At 53.6% G+C, this 22,170-nt stretch overlaps 1 protein-coding gene across 3 annotated transcripts in view; it reads right to left on the bottom strand.

Annotated features, from left to right (window-relative positions):
* Positions 1-21,741, bottom strand: part of Sorcs2 (sortilin related VPS10 domain containing receptor 2) — a 417,324-nt gene extending 395,583 nt beyond the window's left edge. Inside the window, exon 1 of one of the 3 annotated variants that reach the window (XM_020165343.2) lies at positions 21,247-21,741. In XM_020165343.2, the coding sequence (XP_020020932.1) occupies positions 21,247-21,726 (480 nt within the window). In that variant the 5' untranslated portion in view covers positions 21,727-21,741. Of the gene's footprint in view, positions 1-18,841; positions 19,147-21,246 lie in introns of those variants that run through there. The other 2 variants (XM_074042674.1, XM_074042675.1) reach the window with 2 other exon arrangements.
* Positions 21,742-22,170: the final 429 nt, after the last annotated feature.

The raw sequence follows: 22,170 nt of genomic DNA, 5'->3' as shown, positions 1-22,170 counted from the left end.
CACGGGCCACCACGGGTCATGAGGCATGAGTAGAAAATGGAGTCAGCTGTCCAAAGCTGAAACCAAAGGGTGAGGTTTTTAAGACCAGAAGAGCCGACTTGCCCACGCCAGCTGCTGGTGCTTCCCCAGCCCCACGATCACAGCTCCTTCTCCCCCTCCCCCTTCACACCAATTGCAATTTATTTAAAAAATCCTTCTGCATTTGGTGCCTTAACGGTGCGGAGATGGACACCCCACCACTGCGACCTCCCTGGACAGCTCAGATGCCTGGCTTGCGTGGGACCACGCCCTCTTAGCCAAGGTACATTAGTTTGCCAATACAGTTAATAATAAGTGCAAACAGCTATTGCGTGCCTACTCTGCCACAGATCATGAGAACAGAGACCCTCCCGTACCCTTGCCAACAAACAGCATGAATGCTGGAGTGAGGCAGCTGGGTTCCAATTCCAGGGGTGGATACTTACCAGCTGTGTGACCTTGTACAAGTTACCAAACTTCTCTGTGTCTCAGCTCTGACCAATGGTGTGATAGCATATTCCCTCATTGGGTTGAATCAATTCATTGGTGCCACACTGCATTTGAAGCCTGAGGCAGTGCTAGGTGAGGGTGTGTTGAGTGAGGACAGAGGTAGGGAAGAGCCCCAGCTCTGCCAGGCCACCTCTGTGACCCCTAGAGCTCTGGTCTGCCCTGCCACTGTTGCCTCCACTGGTGTCCAAGCTCAGCCTTCCTGGGTCCGTCACACCACACAGCAGCTCAGACCCAGGGGCAGCCATCCCTTCCACCAATGGGTGCCCTGTGTTCCCACACCCTCTTCAGGGCCTTCTGAGACAGTGGCCCTGAGAAGGCTCTTGGGCCCCATTCAAAACCCTCCCCTCCCCCAAGAATCCCAGACTTTGCTCCAGGGAGCAGAACAAGCGGGAGCCTGCAGGGACCAGAGCGCGTCCTGTCCTGTCCCAGTCATGTGGAAAGTGGGACCACTGGCAGCATGAAGCCCAACCAGGCTGCACGGCTCCTGCCCTCCCTTAGGTGCTGGTACCAATGCTGGTAGAGAGGCTGTGTTCATCCCAATCCAGCAGGCAACATTCCACCCACTTCCTACTGACCAGAAAATCGAGTTTAGTACTCGGGAAACCGGGAACCCACTGAGAGAGCTCCTGGCTCTGCCACACCTCCTTCCTTCCCAGACCACTGGTGAGACATTCCTGCCCTGCACACAGGGTGGGCTCCATGAGTATGGAACGCACGCAGGTGTCCAGAGGCCACAGAACCTTGACAGGGACCCCACAGAGGTAAGAGAAGTCCCCAGGACTCACATCATGGGCCTCGGATTTTTGCTGTCTGGTTGGGCCTGGGCCAAGTGACAGTCACCCCCTACATTGCACCTACACCATAGAGCTTCCCACTCCTCTGGCCACACTGCCCGGGGAAGACTGCTCCCCCATGCTCACAGGACAGCTGCTGCACAGCTGAGGTGAGGTCCAATCTCTGCCTTCATAGAAGTCCCACTTAGTTTGGTCCTCAATCCCCAGAGACATCATTCAGCACACAAGGGGAAAGAAAGGTGACAGTATTTGCCCCAGAACTTAGGGGGCGTGGCCACCTGAGTAAGCTAGAAGGACAAAGTCAACACGATTAGGTGTTTAATTGGGCGTGTGTGCCCCCATAACTGTGATTTATTAAACTGCATTCTGCTTATTAAAGCTTTTTTACCCTCCAGTGACAAATCATTGGAGCATTGCTATGTTTTTAAAAAAGCGTTCATTTAAAAAATAAAAACATGTATGAGTGACACAGAGCTCAAAAAATTAAACAGCAAAAAAAAAAAAAACAATCCTTAGCGAAGGGCGAGTGAGTTGGTTAGTTCTCGGAAGAAGGGCAAGTTGACCAATAGATACACAAAGAACATTCACTATCCTTAGCCACGAAGGAAATGCAAAGCAAAAAAACACGGAGATTCCGTCTCACCCCAGTCAGAGTGGCTGTCATCAGAACACAAGCAACCAGCGAAAGCTGGCGAGAATGGGGGAAGAGGAACCTCATACGGTGTTGCTGGGAGTGTGAATTAGGACAGCCACTATGGAAATCAGAATGGAGGCGTCTCAAAAAACTAACACTGGACCCACCTGTCACCCTGCCAGACACTCTTAAGCATAGGAGTATAACTGAACACACAAGAGAGACACCTGTACACCCATGTTTATAGCAGCTCTGCTCACAAGAGCCAAGTTGTGGAGTCAGCCTTGGTGCCCACAACTGATAAATCAATAAAGAAAATGTGATATGTACACAGATACATTCACACACGTATATGCAGCGGAGTATTATTTAGTCATGAAGAGGAATGAAATTACATATGCAGGAAAATGGATGGAACTGGAGATTATCGTGTTGAGCAAGAAAGCCAAGCTCAAAAAGCCAAATGTCACATTTTCACTTTCATGCAAACTCTCGGCCTAAACTAATAATAGCAGCAATAATAATAATGGGAAATGAGTGTGAAAGGGGGACCGGCTGGGGGACAACCAGGGGAGGAGGAAGGAAAGGGTACTGGGGATGAATTGGATCCAAAGCTAGTATGATGAATCCCGCTAAATCCTACAGAAAAGGGGGAGGAGGAAGGGAGCTTACTGAATATACAGGAGGGCCGAACTTGCTCGGAGTACACTGCGCCATCTATGGAATTATCACCACACAGTGCCCTTACGTTAAGCAAATGAAGAACCTGTGTAGACGCCACTCAATTAAGCCTTATTTCTATAGCAGTTTGGAAATATAAAAGGGATAAAAACATGGATTGCCAGAAATGTCACCCAAACTTACCCCTAAGCCACTTCTCGGGACTCAGAGACTGGAGCCGGCCACTCCAGTCTGCAAAGACAGTGCTGGAAGCTGGGGCCAGCTATGGAGAACTTGGCTCAGGTCTCTGAACATGGAACTCTCCAGAACTGGGGGGATATCAACTGGCCAGAAAGCTGCTCCCCGCTCCTTGTCTGAATCAACCCCGCCTATCTAAAGGAATGCTGTATAGATACTTCCAGAAATTGTAGAATACAGTCATCCCCCTCCATGGGTGACACATTCCAAGGCCCCCAGAGAGTGTCTGAAACTGAGAATAGCAGCAAACCCTGTATTTGCTACTTTTCCTGCACATACATACCTATGGTAGTTTAATTAATACATTAAACGCAGTGAGAGATTAACCACAGTAACTAATAAGAGAATTGCCTAACAGTATCATGTAAGAAAATTGCCAGCATCTCTATTCTTGCACTTTGGGGCCTTATCGGCAAGCACCCTGTCCTCACAACTCCCTCGGCCACAGTGTCCCACCCCACAAGCCTTCCCATGCAGCTCCTTTTCCGTAACCATTACTTAACAGTTGGGTGCTTTTCCTCTTCATTTCTGCTTTGGTGTCACATGCACCCATACAACTAAACAATAGGTAACCTGAGCTCAGAAGCCACACACGGGCCTTGGGCACATCTGCCACGGAATGACGGGCAGCAGCCTCCACCCTTCCCCCAGCCGAAGCCCTGCCAACACTCAGAAATGCTCAATAAATACTTGGTGAGGGACAACCGTTGCTTCCAAGTGGCCCAAATGCCTTCACCTTAAGCAAAAGCAGATGGTCTCAGAACCGCACATGGCAGGCGTCCTGTGGAACCAGAGGCAGGTCTGCAGGAGGAGGCTGCTTGGCCGGTGTCACCTTCAGCTCGTCCACCCCACAGCCGATGGTGTCCCAGGCCCATGACATGAACTGCTCCTCAGACCTCAGTGTCCAAGAAAGACAAGGAGGTCTCCAGCATGGGGGATCCATGCATGGTAAGGGCAAGAGTGTGGGGAAGTGAGGGGTTAGGAGGTAAGAAGGAAGCTTCCAGCAAACCACAGAGGCAGGAACCTATCAAGGCTGGCAGCAGGAGGCTAGGGGAGATGAAGGCAGTGTGGCAGCTGGCCAGAAAGTCTCACCAGGATTTTAAGCTAAGAAATGACATCAGTCCCCAGAAAGCAGCTGCGATATGGCCAGCAGATCTCCAGAGACACTCAGTCCCAAAGGTCAGAGGAAAGGAACCACAGAAGCCATGACCTCTGTCCCTTTGGTTTGGTGCTAGAAGGGGGTGCCCATGGCCCGCTCCTGACTTTGCAGGTGTGATTAAGGATCTTGAGACAGAGATGATCCCAGGTTATCCAGGTGGCCTTACAGAGGACCCTGTCATCACAGGGTTCTTATAGAGGGAGTCAGGAGGTCAGAGTCAGAAAAGGACATCGGATGATAGAGAAAGGCCCAAGTCAAGGACCCTGGGGCAGCTGTGGGGCTGAGCAGATCCTCCTGGAAGCCTCTGGAAGAAGCCAGCCCTGCAGACACACTGGCTTCAGCCCACTGACATCCGGCCCCCAGCCCTGGGAGAGAATTGATCTACTGTTTTAAATCACCCAGTTCATGGGGTGTGTTACAGCAGCCATTAGAAGCCAAGGCCAGGGACCCAGCCTGGACTAAGCCACCTTGGCCACAGACCTGATCTTCATCGACCAGCTGGCCCAGGTGGAGCCTCCCTGGGCTGGGGGCTGCCAACAGGCAGTGAGCTCCCCGTTCTGAGAACAAGTCAAGCTGCTCTCCCCTCATGTGCTTTCTTACATTTGCCATGGAACAAGGGTAAAGCTGAGGCCACTGGGTACCACGCCCCACCCCACCTTCCCTGAGACTCCTGAGATCAGACCCGAGGCAGGGACTTCCAACTGCAGCCAGGCATCCTCACATCCACCTGGACAGCCTCGCCTTTTTGCATGACCTCAGCTCCAGCTCACTTCACTGCTCATCCTCTGCAGAGACCAGACACGCTGGAATGTGCCACCTCAGCAAGCAGTGAGCCGCCCACCCCTGGAGGCATCCGGGCAAGGCAGGGCACCCTGTGAGCACCCTGAGAATTCAGAGAGCCTGTGAGTCCTCCGGGGACCTCTCCTTAGCGACCGTCCTGCACACAGTGGGTGCCCAGGTGCCATTTGCTGAATGAATCTGCCCCAGCGCCTCCCACTCTCACCCTCCAGCTGTCCCCTGGCAGGCAGAGCTACAGCAGAGGCTGGCTTCCTTCTGGAAGACTCAAGAAACCCCATCTGGGATTCACCTCCACTCCTACATTCCTGTAAATACTGGCTGCCAGCACAGCACTCAGCCATAGGGCTGGAGGCTGGAGGCACCCAAACACACCTCCCAGAGGACTTGCTGGCAGAAGGGACCAAACCCAACCCACACCTCACTTGCCGCAGGGAACCTCAGACTAGGGGTGGGGATTGGAATGAAAGCCCCAGGAGGCACAAAGCTGTCCCCTCCACTCCTGAGACTTTAGGCTGTACAGCCAGCTGGCTCCAGCCTCATGAAGCTGTCCCCAGCAGGGGTCCAGGCTCTCAGAGGCTCTCTGGGAAGGCAGTGGCCCCAGAAGTTCAAGACCCAGCTACTGTCTGCTCTAGGCCTGGGTTTCCTCACCAGACCCAGACAGAAAGCAGCCAGCTATGGCTCCTCACATACCACGTTCCCTGGCTGAACACAGGGTTCCCTGCTGCTTGGGTTCAGATTTTGGAGGGATTGAAATACTGAAGGGTGACCCCAGGCTGCCTCTGGTTCCAGAGCTGAGACCCATACTCAGGTCCTGCCCCATTCTCCCAATGGCCTCAGTCCATAGCACTTTCTCATAGGGCCATCCTCCATGCCCGGGACACATAAGTCTCTACTTGTGTTCCTGTCACCTCCCCTGCACCTCACACCATGACCTGTCACCACAGTGAACCCACAGGGTACCTCCCTTTACCCATGAGCTCAGTGACTATGACAGAGCCTCCAACTTAACTGAGTGGCCCCAGCATACCAGGTTTGGTGGCACACCTTGAGAAGCAGAAACAAGGAGACTGGGGTAGCCTCACCCACTGGCCACCTTTCCCAGAAGGGTGACACCTCAGGGGTCTAGAGCAGAAGGGGAGGGGTGGCACATGAGATGACTTCAGGCTGTTCTCCCAAGGCCAAGGTGGAGGTGACCCCTTTATGAGGAAGCCAGCAGGGGTGGAGACTGCTACTCAGCCTGTCAAACTGCTCCCTCCACCACCACTGCAGGCCCCGCTGGTTGACAGCCCTTGGTCTGTACCTGGAGACAAAACTCCTCCCCCAGAGGCTGTCTCTGTGGTGTCAGGGTGGCCCTGCCCTGGCATTTCGGCTCCAGTCAAGAGGATGGGTTCAACATAGGCCAGAATCTCAGGTCAGGCCCTCTCTTAGGAATCCCTGGTGGACAGCAGCAATCTGTAGCCTGATTCTCGAGGAATTGTGACCCAGGGGTGGGCTGCTTGAGAAGGAAGCCAGCATGGAGGCAGAGCCCTGGGATGCTCCAATTCTGCACACCTATGGATTACATTTTTCACTTCAGTTAGTTGACATTGGGTTTCTGTGATCTGTCACCAAGAATCCTGCATGGCACAGGCCCTCTGTGTACAGCACTGCAGGAGATACGGAGGGAGAGACAGGGAGCAGAAGGATGTACTCCATCCTCGAGTAACTTTAAACCTAACTGGGTTGATCTGATCTACCAGCCAGAACACATCCAGGGTGGGACCTCATGCCAAACTGTGCAGTGTGGACCGTAATTCCTAGCAGGGCCCAGCAAGAGGAGGCATACCCAGGAGGCAAAGACCTCAAAAGCTATTTCCCCTGAAGCCCCCCTGGGCTCTGCGTCCATCTTTCTTTCCACAGGAAGCCAGGGCAGGGAAGCCACAGAGGCTCAGGCCACCGCAGGGAATTTATCTATAGCTGACTAGATATTCTTGATAGAATTATGCAGGAATCAACAGCAGGTAACACTCATTACCTACTTTCACTTTCATAAAAAACTTCTCATTACAATTTCTTCTAGATGGAGACAGAAAAAAAGGATCGAGGATTAAGGAATTAAGGACAGAGTCTGAGCCACTCACAGTGGCCCCCACCTGGTCACACCTGCTTCCCTCCTACACATCTGTTGGGACCTGTATGTACTTGGGGGAATTTTGAAGGCATGACCCTCACCCTTTAAAAAAAAAAAAAACACCACAGCAAATGTGAGGGAATGGCCATCCAGCATCAACTCCTCCTCCCTGTCACATGGACACCCTCACACCATCACAGCCTTGGCCTTCACCTTGCTCTCCCTCCGCAACACGCCTGCCCCTCTCCTCTCCTGCCCTCCCTCCCCACCATCCTCCCTAGAAGCTTTTAGACTTCTCCAGGCTGGGAGGTTCAGAGGGAATTTTCCTTCCTGCAATAGAATGAGGACTGAACGTCAGAATTTATTGTCTTTAAGAAAAAAAATGCAAAAATGTGAAATTTTTTGCACAAGGGAGTCTGTGGCCGTGACTCAGCTCTGCCATTAACCATTGGTGTTCTGAGAAACAACTGGGTAGGCCCCACTCTACCCAGGAGCCCGTGGTCACCAAGGTGTTGGCAGCTGGCTGACCGCCACCCCTAAAAAGGCTTGGTGGTCATAGGTTCTGGAATGACCACTGAGGGTCAGCAGGTAAAGGATGCTTGGGCCTCTTCCAGGAATATCAGCAGCTGACACCTCAGAGGTGCCACACTCAGAGCCCAGCACCACATGTTCATCTCACTTCAAAGCCATGATAATCGTCCAAGATGGGCACCACACCCCCATTTTACAAGGGACCCTATTCAGAGAGGTAGGCAACCAGCCCGAGAAAGGCAGAGTCAGGAAGATTATAATTTGGCCACCTGTGAGCCAACTCTCCTGAAGAATCCATCAAGGTCGAGAGCAGGGACATGGGTCCTAAGCAGAGTAGACATGAATGTGTTAGCACCACGGATGACCAAGGGCCCACTCTGGACACTGTCTACTGCCTGTCACAGCCCTACACTGTCATCCTACCTAGCACTAAAGATAAGTGACCTCCTCTTCCTTTGGGGACCCTCCCTGACCCACCCCTTTTCCTTTAGAACCTCCTGCCACCAGCTCCTGTCTCCAGTCATTGCCTGCCCCCCATCCTCACATTTACACACACTGGACTATAATCTCAGGCCAGCAGGAACCAGGCAGAGGGCCTGGCCCAGAGCCGGACCTCATTGCTTCACTCTCTGACAGGCAATGCCCGCCCAGAGGCCTCCTGGAAATATGGTGGGAAGCAGGGATTTCACGAGCCCTGAAAGGTGGGGACAATTTGCTTCCTTTCCAAACATGCCATGGGGGTGGACAGAGTCCCGTCTCTGCCATCCCTTCAGCTCAGAAGTGCAGGTAGCCACCACCAAATGACTTTCTCCACAGCGCAGGGTGGGGTGGCTGGGCCAGGAAGGGAGGACTAAGGACCATCTCGGTTCCACTGTTTTTCCTGTGCCAGGCTGGCTGCCACCTTGAGGCTGAGGGAAGTGGCAGGAATGGGATCCCAGGAGAAGGCAGCCCAAAGCACCTGCCCACCCTGCCCCTTACACAAGCCCAAAAGTCCCAGTTTCGGGTTTCCTGGTCACTGCCAGGCCTCTGCTCAGTCTCGGGCGAGATGGAAGGAAATTCTGACTTGATCTTAAGAGGTAGTGTTCCGGGCAATAATTCATATCGGGAAACTTGTGAAAAACCAGATGTCAACGAGAAAGAGTCTCTTTACAAGCCAACTAGGGAGATGAATGTTTCATGAAGTATGGCCTTTGTGTTACTTTAAGCAAACGACCCCAGAAATGGGAAGAAAATGTAACCACATGCAATTCTCTTTTAAAAAGACAGCAAATTCTGATTCCTGGCTCCCCTGATGAGCAGGGGCCATCAGCTGTTTGTCAGATGAGGAAATCGAGACCCAGAAGAGCAGGGAAGGGCACGCCACATCACAGCTTCATGTGCAGCCACGCAAGCCACCCACCTCCAGGCATCTGACTGTCTCGCCAGGGTGGACGCCACAGCCCAGCACATCAATGGGGCCCTGGCCAGGCCTAGGAAGAGTTTCTTGGTGATTCACCTCGGCTCCTGGCCCAGGCCTCGGGGGAAGTGGAGGGAGAGGCTGTAGGAGGGGGCGCGAGCATTCCCAGTGTCAGCCTCCAACCCTGGCACCCTTTCAATTTTTTTCAAGTTTCGTGGACACAGAATGAAGGCAAGGCCCCAGATATTCGGAAAGGTCATTTTGGTGGGCCTTCTCCCCAGAGGGCTCTCTGAGACACCACAAAGTGGTTATTCCCCCAGAGCTAGCTCAGAGCAAGTGCTCCATGCAGGTTCAAGGATGAATGAGTCAGTGTTGCTTAGCAAGGCACTCTCACCAGAAGGCCTCATTCTGCTCCTCCAGAAGGCTGCTCTGTGGCTCCATGGTCTTTGTTGACTGTCTTTGTTGAGCGCTGGGCAGACCCATCCCCTGGGTTTTCTGTTTTGCTCTGCTTTTTGTAACTGAGATGAGACTGGGAACAAGGATGCTATTTAAATGCCCCAGCTTAACTTTGGAACTGGTATTTTCTCACCACTGAGCAGCTTGGCTACTGGTTGAACCACCCAGGCTGGAGGACAGAGACCTAGCTGGTGAGACCTGTCTGACCTGGCTGCGAAGCTTCCAACACGAGCACAAGCTGCAGACCCCTCTGCCCTCCGGCAGGGCATCTCTTAGGCAGGGAGATCTCTCCATCCCTCCAGTGCTCTCCTCTCCAGAGATGCATCGAGGTCTTCACTGTGCTGGGTGGAGATTAATTAGTGCTTTGAAGATCCTCTGATATTACTGTGGAGTCGGCAGCTGGCCAGGGAGGCCAGCTGTGGGAGAATGGCAGGACCCAACTTTATGTCCTCCCCAGACTCCTCAGCAGAGAAGGAAGTGGGCTGGGTCTCTGAGCTGGGTCAGTGGTCTCCTCCCTACATTATTCTATACATCACTGGGTTTTTACTAAGCACATACTACACACAGCATGAGTGGGGACAGCAGGGAACAAAAAAGGACCAAAGCCCCTGCCCAACTGGGGCCCACACCTTAGCAGGCCATGGGAGACTGGAGAGGGGCTGCAGCCTGGGAGAAAAGGACACAAGGGCAAGGGCTGGAGGTGGAGAAGGAGATGAATCATTCTGATGGGGTCTGTCTGTCCCCTCTCCAGTCCCACTAAACCTCACATTACTGTTATTTCTACATGTGTCTGAGTCTCCCTGCTTGCCTTTGCAGGGCACATGAACTTGGATGGACAAACAATGACCTTTTTCATTATTTTCACCAACTCTAAGAGAAATTAAGCTGATCTTCCACTACAAAAGAGGCCACAGTCACAACAGTGTCATTAGTACCTGGGCCTCCATCACCAACAGAAACCACAGGTGTCTCTCAGGTGGGTCCCAGTTGTCACTGATCTCCAAACACAACTTCACAATTATGGCAGCCACCATGGCTGCTGCTGGCTCTTGTCAACATGTCAGCAAAGAAATTAGCTCTCCTGTTTGGATAACTTCACTGCTAGAGAACTGCTGTTCTTTCAACCTACGTATTTTATTTTATGCTAATTATAAAATGGACATTCCGGAGAAGTTCTGTGGGCTTCTCCAGATGTGAGGTGGGTGGGGGTCCATGGCCCAGCGAGCTAAGAAATCCCACGCCAGGCGGGGGTCTGGCTAGGAAACCCCCTGGTGTGTATCCTGGGGTGGGGGAGCTCCATCATGCCTAACTCTGAGCCAAACACACAACAGCTGCCTCAGATCATGGACAGGACTTTTTTGGATTGCAGGAATCAAAATAACCCCAGAAGCCCCATTTGGCCATCAAATGATAAATCAGAAAATAAACTTGGATGAGGTTAAGTGGTATTGATGCGAATGAATTGAGAAAAACATAGGGTTTTTTATTGAGTGCTTTATTTTTATGGAGTGAAAATTGAATTACTGAACTGGTCAATGAGGTAGTCAATAGGGAAAGGCCTGCAATGGGGAAGGAGGAGGAATGGCCTTGAACTTGAAGTACAAACCACAGCCCAGACCGTGCCTCAGGACCATCTCCATCTTGACTCAACACCACACCAGCCTAGTTCTCATCCTCCAAGGTGACAGGTGTGGATTTCATGGGCTCAGGGCAACAGCCCCTGCCCTGGGGTCACATATGGCAGAATACAGAGGTCATCAGAACAAAACAGAAGTGAAATGAGCCCCTGGTAGTCATGATGCTGTGTCCTTTCCTGGTGCCACCCTGAGTGGTTTTCCCCCACCAAAACCTAGCCACTGGGTTTCTCTGGGGATTGCAGCTGAGCAGCTGCTCAACAAGGGGACAGAACTCAAGGCAAACATAAGAGCCTTTTCTGATGCAGCTCAAACTTCAGGCTCAATCCAAAAATTAAACATAGCCTCCCGTGTGATTCAGCAACTCCGCTGCTGGGTATACAGCCGAAAGAATTGAAGCCAGGAACTGGAACAGAAAACTGTACACCAATGTTCACAGCATTAATCATGATAGCGAAAAGGTGGGAATAACTCTGATGCCTGTCATCAGATATATATGATGTATGAACAGATAAACAAAAGGTGGTCTCGTCTACACCATGCAACATACGCAGTCTTAAATAAAAGGATAGTGGGCACATGCTACAACGTGGAAACCTTGAGGCTATTTGGCTGACAATAAGTCAGCCATAAAAGAACAAATACTGTAGGATTCCACTCATAGGAGGTCCCCAAGGTCGTGGAACTCATGGAGACAGAGAGTAGAAAGGTGGTTACCTGGGGCTGGGGGGAAGGAGGAGCCCGTTTTAACGGAGGCAGTTCCAGTTGGGGAACATAAGAAACTGTTGCAGATGGATGGTGGTGGCTGCCCGACAAGTTAAGTGTGTCTGACATCACCGACCTGTACATTTAAAAATAGTTACAACACCGGGCACCGGTGGCTCACGCCTGCATTGTAGCTAGTCAGGAAGCAGAGATCAGGATTGTAGTTTGAGGCCAGCCCAGGAAAACAGTTTGAGACACCATATCTCTGAAATACCCAACACCAAAAAAAGGGCTGACAAGAGTGGCTCAGGTGGTAGACTGCCTGCCCAGCAAACGTGAGGCCCTGAGTTCAAACCCCAGTGCCACCACAACAAAAAAGTACCTGTAACATTGTTTTATGTCCTTTGTATTTTACCACAATAATAAAGAAAAAAGAATCAAAATGTTTCGTATACTAAAAAAAGAACTTGGGCTCAAGAATGAAGCAATTTAAATCACATCTCTGGCCTTTATTAGCTGTGACTGGGCAAATCCTCAGGCCACTTGGGCCTCACTGTTCTTATCTGTAAGATGACTATACCATGACTGTCGCCAGGTCTAAATGAGGTGACATCTTTGACCTGCTCCAGTGGGTATGTAAACGGGAGCTGTGATTTTTAATTTTATTATGACTGATCGGGAGCACTGTGTAAACAGTGAGAGATGTGATTATGAGGTCACCTTACATCAGCGGCAAGGGCTCAGAGGCCATCCTGGCTGGCAGATGTCACCTCTCCACAGAGCCGGGAGATGCTATCTCTACTTGTGATGCTTCACAAACCAGCACAGTGAAGAAAGCTCATAAGGAACCGTTTCTGAATTAAAACTGATCTGAATAGAAACCGCGCACTCTGCCCGGCTCTTTTCTTACTTTAATTTGAACTCAATTTATCTCTGAGCATCAGGAAATGGTGCTGCAGGAGAGATGTGCCCTGTTCGGAGTCAAAGCGAGCTCAACATTGTAGCAAATTATCTGCTTTTGCAAGAAAATTACTAAGGAAGAGGAATGCCATTATTTTAAGATCTTCGAACTGGTGTGAGAAGAAACTAATTAAAAGATTGTAATTTCTGTGCAAATCCAGTAACTGCTACAGAAAAGCAAAAGAAGGAACTTTTCCACCTGGAAAGAATATTTCCAGGGAGCCCTCTCTCTCAAGGATCCCTGTTCGGTTTTAAAGAATGATGAATGAAGCTTAGATGGTGAGTACCACTCCTTGGGGTCCCTGATCTTAGGTTTCATGGAGAGAAGGCTTGGTAGCTCCCTCCCTGGGCTGCACCTGGGTAGGCTGAGAACAAAGTGTCTGGACCTGCGTTTCTCAACCTTTAGGTGCAGGTCTGGAGCCATGTGCCTGCACCCGTGGGAACCTGCAGTGTGGGGTCAAGAGGGAGTGCAGGCATGACTGTCCCCACCGTCCACTTTGGCAAAATGAAGGGCTATGGATGCAAGTGTGTGTGGTTTCTTTAACGTCCAGGATCTAGCTCACACCCAAACAAGGCTCCTGTGTGATTCCCACAGCTAAGGCAGCACATGGAGGAATCCTCACGCTAGCCCACGTCTTGCAAATTCTGTAGATGGGGACTTTGCCTTCCTGATGGTCAGAGTCTAGTCCCCACCCCTTGGCCTTCCAAAAGGATGTCGGAAGGACAGCAGCTGCAACGACATCCTGGCTCCTCAGGGCACCAGTCTCCCTACCCATCCAAGCTGGGAGGGCTGCACACAAAGTGGCCACTGGTAACCATTTACAAACAACTCATGCTTGGAGTCTAAAAATACCAGCTCAGCAGGGCCCGAGTCAGAAGGCAGTTTGCAAGCTCAGTCCTTGAAGGTATTCCAGCCGGTGTTCAGATCGCTCTGACTCTGCCCGCCTGTCTGCCTTGCAAGTCCTTGCCTGACTGCTATAAAGCCATCATGGAGTAGAGAAACGACAACTCTGAAGAGGCCATGACTGCCACGGGCCACACTCTAACCCACAGGCATGCTGCAGAACGAGCCTAATTTTCAACCACTTTCAAAGTACTCTCCGGAACCTTCTGCACCTTCAAATGAAGTAGCCCCTTCATTAATGTACAAGTGGGTTTGCGAAACAGGCTCAGGAGCTTTGTCAAAGGGCTTTCTGTCTTTGTGTTGGACTTCGTGGTTGCAGGGGTGTCCCTTTTCTGCCCTGAGTTCTCCAAGCTTCTCAGGCCCCTACAGCTTTAATATCTCACTGTCCAGCCTTGGCCTCAGCCCAGGTCAAACCCCCTCCTCATCTTTCAGATCAGCTCCACCTGCACCTCCTCCCAGATGTCTCCCTAGACCCCTAGTGCAGACTCACGTGGCTCCTGGGAGGCTCTGGAATGAGCTCTGTCCTGACCCAGAGGGGCCTGACTCGGTTCTGCTGCAGCCTGGCAGTAAACACAGGACAGATGCCCAACAAACAGCTGCTAGGAGCTGAGTCTCGAGCTAGGAGCTGAGTCTCGAGCTAGTTACTAGAAGAGAATGAAGACCGAGGTAGTGCTGAAGGTCTTGGAAAACTACAAAACGAAGAGGGACAGTGGCAATTTGTTGATCAGCTCCATCTGTGGGGGACCCCAGCCCCAGCACCGGCCTCGCACATAGAGATGGTTATACACATTTACAGACTAGAAACCAAGGCTCGGAGAGGTTCTGTCCTCATCTAAGGACAAACAGCAGGTGCAGAGTGAGACGAGCTGTGCCTGACGCTCAAGTCTGCACTGGACACCTGTGCGTTAAAACCTGGCCCTCGGCACATTCAGCAGAGGCCTCTGTGAGCACCAGCACTGAGCTCCTCAGCTCTGCTCTGCTTCAGTACTGGTCTCCATGACTGTGACCAAGATACAAATCAATTGACAGATGTATCAGGACTGGTAGTGACCTTGGACATCGCCTGGCCTTGCCCCTAAATTTACCAATGGGGAAACTGAGGCCCAAGAAAGCGTGGGTTCGTGGGCGGCTGGAAAGATGGAGAACAGCTAGCACTTCAAGCTAGAGACAAGCATCAGAGGACTGAGCTTCCAACCAAGGGTTGGCAAGAGGGAAGACAGAGTAGGTACTTTGGAGGGCAGAGGAGAAGACCACAGGGTCAGGTCAGAGGCATGGAGCACACTTGTCCTGGGTCCCACCAGCGCCACCCACATCAACACCCCCGTACCCCCAGCCAGCCCCTGGTGACCCAGCCTCCAACCTAACACTGATGGTCTCTGGAGAGGCCTGGAGCACAGCATGCTGCTCATTCAGGAGTGCTTCCAGCACGTGGGGCTCAGGTCCTCCAGAGAGGCACAAGAACCTGCAGCCCACACCCAGCCCTGCTGGCTGCCCACATTCTCACCTATACACAAGAGCTGAAGACAGTGTCACCCTCCTGCAAGTCAGCCAGGGCCAGGTGGGTACCAACCTGGAGCCCACGAACCCACAAACACACACACACACACACACACACACACACACCCTTCGGTCACTCTTCCGGTCTCCATGTGGCCTAGGCAAGGACTCAGTGGGGCAGAGACCTTCAGGTCAGTGAGTGCATTTCAGGAATTGGGGGTGGGGCTCCTCAGGGATCTTCAGAACCAACACCAACATGGCGGCACTTGAGGAGACACACAGAGAGAGCAGCTTATGGGAGATGCGGGGGGATGGAAGTCCATGGCGGATGGCGGAAACCACACCTGTTGAACCTAGATGAGAAGGCAAAAGAAGGCAGATGCCCTCCACACCAGGAGGCACACACAGTGACACCAGGGAAGTGTCAAGTGACCATGCAGCCAAAAGCAAGAGACTCCTTCAGACCCCTACCAAGAGATGCCAGGAGCATGCACCCCCGAGAAAGCCCCTGCTTCAAGGGACATGTGATGGAGACAACATTCAGTCCCTGCAGCAACAGCCACCCCTTTGAGGCTCTCACCTCCCTGTCTCAACTTTCCACCACCTGTGGCCCCTTTGTAGCTGTCCAGACCCCTACCCAGTTCAAAGGAGCTGTCTCTCCCCACCAACCCCTCCCCCATCTATGTCACCACAGCTGTCCCCAGCACACTCCACAGGCATTGGGGCTCTCGGGAACTATCTTTGGACCATGAGTGCTTCAAGAGAAGGACCTCATCCTATGGGACCCTTCCTCAGTGCCCGGGATGACACTTGGCACATGAGTACCAAACAAGGACCCACACTGAGAGAGAGAGAGAGAGAGAGAGAGAGAGAGAGAGAGGGAGAGAGAGATCATGTCTCCCAACCTCTCTGGAATCTCTGCAAAGAGCCACCAGCAGTCCCCTAGGGCAAGTGCCACCTGCTTCATCTGACCCTCTGGAAAGCAGCTGGTGGGAGCCAAGGCCAGGCCACTTCTAGTTCTGGACACAAACATCCTCCTCAGCCCCATCTGTGGTCCCTGGAGGCACTGCCACTCTGAAGAGCAGAGACCCCCAGGTCACCCCTAGCACAGGGCAGGCAGTCCCTGGGTAAGAGGCTGAGGTTTGCTCACCAAAACATCCCCAGCACTGTCACCTGTCCCACACCACATGTTCCCCTGGTACCCTTATCTTCCTTCATAGAGTCTCCAGGCCCAGGTCCTGTGGCTCATACATCAGCAGTCAGCTCCTGACAGCACTCTCGGCACCAGTCACTGTGTCCCTTAACCTCTGTCTCACTCAGAATGGCAGCTGGGTACCTTGGTGATGGCTGACATGACAGAAAGCACTTCATCTGGTCAGACACACACCACCTATGAGCTGACAGGCCGCAGCTCATAACTTTGAGCCAGACCGCTCTTCCAACCAGCATCCATCCTCAACCCTGGAAGGCCACTCCATGGTGGCTGGGGCTCCAAACTAGCACTCAGGAAGGTCTGTGGCCTTGTAGGTAAAGCCCTGTGCCCTGGAGTGACCAAACTCAGCTGTAAGAAGAAGGGAGATGACATCACAACGCTACAGCCATCAGACACAAGGCTACAAGTCAGCATTGAAGCCAGGTTTGGACCCGTTCATGAGAACTCCGATGGTCTCCAGACACTGGAGGCAGAGCTGGAGCACAGAAGCCCAGCAGTGCTCAGGAAGGTGGAGAACTGCTGAGTCCAGAGACCACATGCAGCCTCACGTAGAGACCTCCCTCAGACCCACCCTTCCCTCCTGCAGCGCCCCAGCCCTGGCCACAGCCTCAGCCGGGCAGCAGCCTCCTCCCTGCTCATCCGTCAGCATTCCCACCAGCCCCATCCTCCATAGCACCTTCAGTGTCCCTTCTGAGCAGACTGGAGCTGGATACCAATTACTGAGCTCTTACTCTGCACCAAGCTTTGACCTACGCATTTGATTTGGAATATCTCACTGCACAAGCAACTTAAGAGCCCGTACTTCTCCATTGCCAAGACACAAGCACCTCCTACATTTGCCCAGGGTCCCTGTGCCAGCAATGGCAGGACTGAGACACAAACCCAGGCAAGCTGGCTCCTAGGCTTAACTGTCGACATCCACCACCCCCCGGCTGCACACTTAGGATCCGTCATGAGCTGGCTTCGCCCACCTTTCCCCAGCTTCTTTCCTCTAGTTTCTGTCTGCACACTGTTTCTTTATAGGATTCACATGTGTCTTCAAAATCCTACCCCCCAGACCTCACTCAAGCTGTCCCTCCTGTTGAATCCTCTTCTCCATCTCCTATATATTCCCCCTTCTGCCATGCAGTCCTCCTGGTGCCACCTCTGCCATGCAGTCTTCCCTTGAGGGGAAGACACCACCCGCCTCTTGGCCACCCACCTCTTATATCTAGCTGCCTCTCCCACTAGACTAATCCAAGCTCCACCATGCTACACCCATGGATACAAAGGGAAGTGAAACCCTTTCCCTAGTATCAGGGGTTGAATTGTGTTCACCTCCTCAAAACAAGTTTCTATATTGAAATCCTAACCCCAGCATGTCCAAATGTGACTATATTTGGGTACAGGGCTTTTCATTAGGTGATGAAGTTAAAATGAATTAATTATGGCGGTCCTTAATGCAATGTAATTGGTGTCATTCTAAGAAGAGGGCATCAGAACACAGACACACACAGAAAGATACCATCTGCGAGCCAAGAAGAGAAGAACCAGCCCAGCCAACGCCTGTACCTCAGACTTCCACTCTCCAGGGAAGAAGGCTATTGTTTTAGGCCACCCACTCTGTGGTCCTTTGTCACAGCAACCCCAGAAAAACTAATGAACTTGCCCCGAGGGGACTCGACACCCCTGCAGGTGTTGTGACCCAATTCCCATGTCACTAGGAGAAACTGACACTGATGGCCTGTTGTTGACCTTCTAACTGGGAGAATCCAGCCTCAGAAGCTCTTCTGACTTGAAGCTCCAGCTCTGTAAGGCTTGTAAATAGGCACGAATAAGGGGGCGAATCAGGACCCCAGAGCAGACTGTGGCTAATCTCAGTGATCTCTCTGGGAAGTGACCCCCTCCACTTCCCCAGAGGTGGCACTGAATCAGCTCAGGGCAGCTGTGGAAAGTGAGGAGGGGGCGGGCAGGAAAGGGGAGAGGTAGGTAGGTGCCCATCTGTCTGGTAAACAGGTTCAGGGAGCAAGGAGCCACAAACAGGACCTAGCAGTGGGAAGCTCACATTCATGTCAAATGATGGATCAAAGTTGAAGTTCACGTGTCTTGAGGGAAGGAGCTCCAGAGGGCAATGTGGAAAATAAGCCTAATCATTACTGGATTTCCCAGAAACAGTACAACTGAGTCGTGTCGTGGCACCACACATTCCCATCAGGGTAACAGGAAGCCCACCACCCCAGAGGCAGAGAGTAGCAGCTTGTAATATTTATCCGAGGGCAGCACGGGAGAAGCAAACCCTGGAGCTGTGTGTGCACCACAGCCTTTTCTGGGTCCATAAAAAGGAAACGCAGCTTGGTTTCAATGAAACATGAACTTCACATATAACAATTTCTTGCTACAGCTAAACGTCACACACAGAGGCAGTGTTTGAACTTCCAAACAAGTGCTCGTCCATATCTCCATGGGAGCAGGAAGAATGCAGCCCTTGCGGGGAAAACTCGCATATGGGGGAATTGTCTCTGAGCCAGCTTGAATTCGATCATTCCTTTTAGTGGCCTGCTCTCGGATGCCATTTGTAAAAGTCCACCCCTCTCCCTCCAATGCTTTTTTAATTTCGAAAAATACCTGAGATGGCAAAGTCAACACTTCTGCTGTTGACCACGTCTGCAGAGAGCAGGGAGCAAGGAGCAGGCCTAACATTTACAAAGCACAGCAAAGAGGCCTTCAGTTCCTTCCTTCCCCGGTTGCAGCTTTCAAAGATGGTGCTTTCAAGTGGAGATGAAGCCAACTGCCAAGTGCTGGCTACAATCTTTGTCCCTGTGGCTGCGGGTTGAGAGTGGAGAGTGCAAAGTGCATTTTTCTAAGATACTTCATGAGCCAAGAAAGCAATGCTACGCATGAAGCCAGCACTGAGGATTTAAAGAGGCAGTTTCACTGAGGCAGCTCTCAGTGCAGCCCTGCTCTTCTTCCTCCACCGCTTCTGGATTTTCTCAGGCAAGGTGAGACTGAATGCATCTGCAGCTCTCCAGCGGAAGGGGGACCAGCTTTTCCAGAGAGGAACCCCGTCTGTCCTCCCCTCTTGCCCATTGCAGAGTATGGGTGAGTGCAGGCGCAGGAGGGGAGAGGGGATTAAGCCAAATGCCTGGGGAGCCTTTTCCTGACCCTGCAAGATGCCCACACCCACTAATCTCAATGGAGCAGTTCTGCCTCCTAGGTATCCAAGTGCCAAGCTGGCCTGCTATCCACACCCTAGCCCCACCCTCCCGCTGGCTGCAGGACGCTCCTCTCTGGTTCCTTGGACTTCTGTGCTCACTAAAGAGAAGCCAGCATGGCCCCCACTCCCACCCCTACTTACGACCCCTCCCCGCAGCATTCACCTGCCCACAACCAGGATACAAGTCCACCCACTCCACCTGTCACCCCACTCAGGAGACAGCCAGAGGCTCCTTCCCTAACCCAGGGCCCCCGCCTGCTGGCCAAGCTCCCTCCTCAATGTCCAGGCACCTGGGCTCCCAGCTCAGAATGGGGTCGGGTAGCATCAGCCCATGCTGGAGGCAGCTGGTCTCGTTTCTGTGTCTCCTCCACCCCAACCCAGTGTTTCCCGGAGAAGCTAAATGGCAAGGGGACAGGAGTAGGCTAGCTGGATCAACAACCTCAGCAGATCAGTTTAGAGATTTCTGATCCACAGGACTTACTCTGTGTTTATTTGGTCCTTGGAGTTCTCAGTTTCCGGGTTACCTTTCAGTCCTCGGGAATGGCTTATGGAACAAAACCACAGTTTGTTCACAAGTATTGTCCACCAATGAAAGGCTGGGCCCAGCTGCACACCTGAGTCTGATACCGATGGAGCAGCCCCCAGGCCCAGTCAGCGCCCTGACTGCCCCCTGCTGGCCTGCCACTTCCGGGACATCAGCTCTGCCCTCTGAAGGCTGCTAGTCTAAACCAAGATGCCAGAAATGACCCAAGCCCAGAGAAGGAACCTGCACTCAGGGAGAGGGAAACACTGGGCTCCCAACCAGTCAAGTCCACTGCCCTGACTCAACATATTTATCCAGTCACCCTATCCCTTCTCCAGCACATGGGAGGAGTGAAATTCCTATCTCCTCCCCTCCTCATACACATGCCCCTCCCTGGAGAATCAGCGCTTTCCCACCCCCCTCTCCCAAACTTGCTCCTGAAAAGGACCCACCTGGGGCTGCCTCAGGGGATCCCAGAGTGACCATCATTCTTTCATTAGGAAAAGCACAGCTGAGACAGCGCTCCCCTGACCCTGAAATTAGTAAGGGGTTCCCCGTGCCTCTGGGGCTGAATGAGAGAGGGGGTAGGAGGGGCTGGAGGCCCCCATCAGAGGGAGAGGGGTAGCGAACTTCAGCTACAGGGAAGCCAGTGTGGCCTGAGGCGGGAGGGGGTGGGGCAGGAGTTCCCAGCCGCTGTAGCGCTGAGCTACTAAACCAAGGGATAGGCAGGTCCAGGCGCATTCAGGCACGTTAAGCGGGACTCCAAGGCAGCCTCAGTCCCAACGCCGGAATCCAGAGTGGCAGAACAGCATGAGGAACTGAAGGAAGTCCTGGAGCCCACAGGGGTCTCCAGTAGGGAGGATCCTGGAGCCAGAAATCGCAGACTGCATGCAGGGAAGACCTGGTGGAGTGTGGGGCCATCCAGGCAACACAGAGCTAGGGTGGCCCTCAAGAACCTGGAGGCACCCCAGGTGGCCCGGGTCCTGAAGCCTCTGGGGCCTCCCTCCCAAAATGAGATCTGGAAGCCAGGGTGGAACCCCCGAGGTGTTCAGGGTCCTGAAATCTACGGGGAATGCTCTCTGAGAAAGAGGCTCACATATTTGGGGACCTTTCTCCCAAGTAACCCGTGACCAGAGGCCAGTAGGGGCGCCGCGGAGGTGACGCGCATCCCCAAGTGGCCAGGAACGCCCGCCAGGATGACCGCGGGTGGTCCGGAAGTGGAGGGCTGTGACAGTCTCCCTGGGGCCAGGTGTCCGGGACAAGGTCCGCGGGGAGCGCGCGGAGGTCACTTACGCTGCTGTTCTCGCCCGTCCAGTGCACCATCGCCTGGTTGTGTGTCGCGTCCCCCTTGAGCACGAACGACGTGCTGATGAGCGAGACCTGCGCCCGCGAAGCCGCTCCGGCCACCGGCGCCGCCCGCGCCCAGCGCCTCCTGCTCGAAGCTGGGGCACCGTCTTCGTCGGGACCGGGAACGGGACCGGGATCGGAACCCGGGGCGCCGGGCTCTGCGCCGTGCGCCTGCCGGTCTTCGCGGCCCCCGGGCTCCGCGCGCCCCGCAAGCGGGCTCCGTGGTACTCGGGTCACCAGCGCGCGGGGACCCAGGCGCCCGGGCTCGGGGGAGCGCCCCGCCGCCCCGCAGGCGGCCAGCAGGAGCAGCAGCAGCAGGAGCGGCCGCGAGCGCGGCCAGCGCGGCGGCGGCGGCGTCCCGGGGCTCGGGACTCGGGCGGTGGGGCCGGGGCCCGTCGGCGCGCGCGGGGGTCCCCGGTGCGCCATGGTCGCCGAGGGGCGGCGGCGGGGCGGCGCGGCGAGGGAGACCGCGGCCGGGAGAGCGGGAGGGCGCTGGGGAGCGCGAGCAAGAGCGCAGAGAAAGGAGCCGGCGAGGGGAGGGAACCGCGGGAGGAGGGGACTCGCCGGCTCCCCGCGCCGCCGCGCAGCCGAGGGCGCACCGCCACCTGCCGGCCAGCCGGCGTCCGCCGCAAGAGCGCCCACCGCTCGGTGCCTGGGCCGGCCGAGATCCTGGGCACAGCCCCGCCTCCAGCGCAGACCTTTCCTCTCCCGGAGTTGCTCACCCCCCTGCACCTTGCCTCCTTTCCCTCCCTTGTTTCTGTCCTCTCTGTCTGTCCTCGGGTATTTATTGAGCGCCTACTCTGCGCTAGCAGGGTTCCAGGCACTGAGGTACAGCAATGGGCAACAAACCAGGTGCGTCCTAAGCTGACA

This window comes from Castor canadensis, chromosome 9 (assembly GCF_047511655.1).
Source record: "Castor canadensis chromosome 9, mCasCan1.hap1v2, whole genome shotgun sequence".
Lineage (NCBI taxonomy): Eukaryota > Metazoa > Chordata > Mammalia > Rodentia > Castoridae > Castor > Castor canadensis.
Note: the sequence above shows the minus strand (reverse complement) of the source record. Positions and strands in the feature narration are given on the sequence as shown.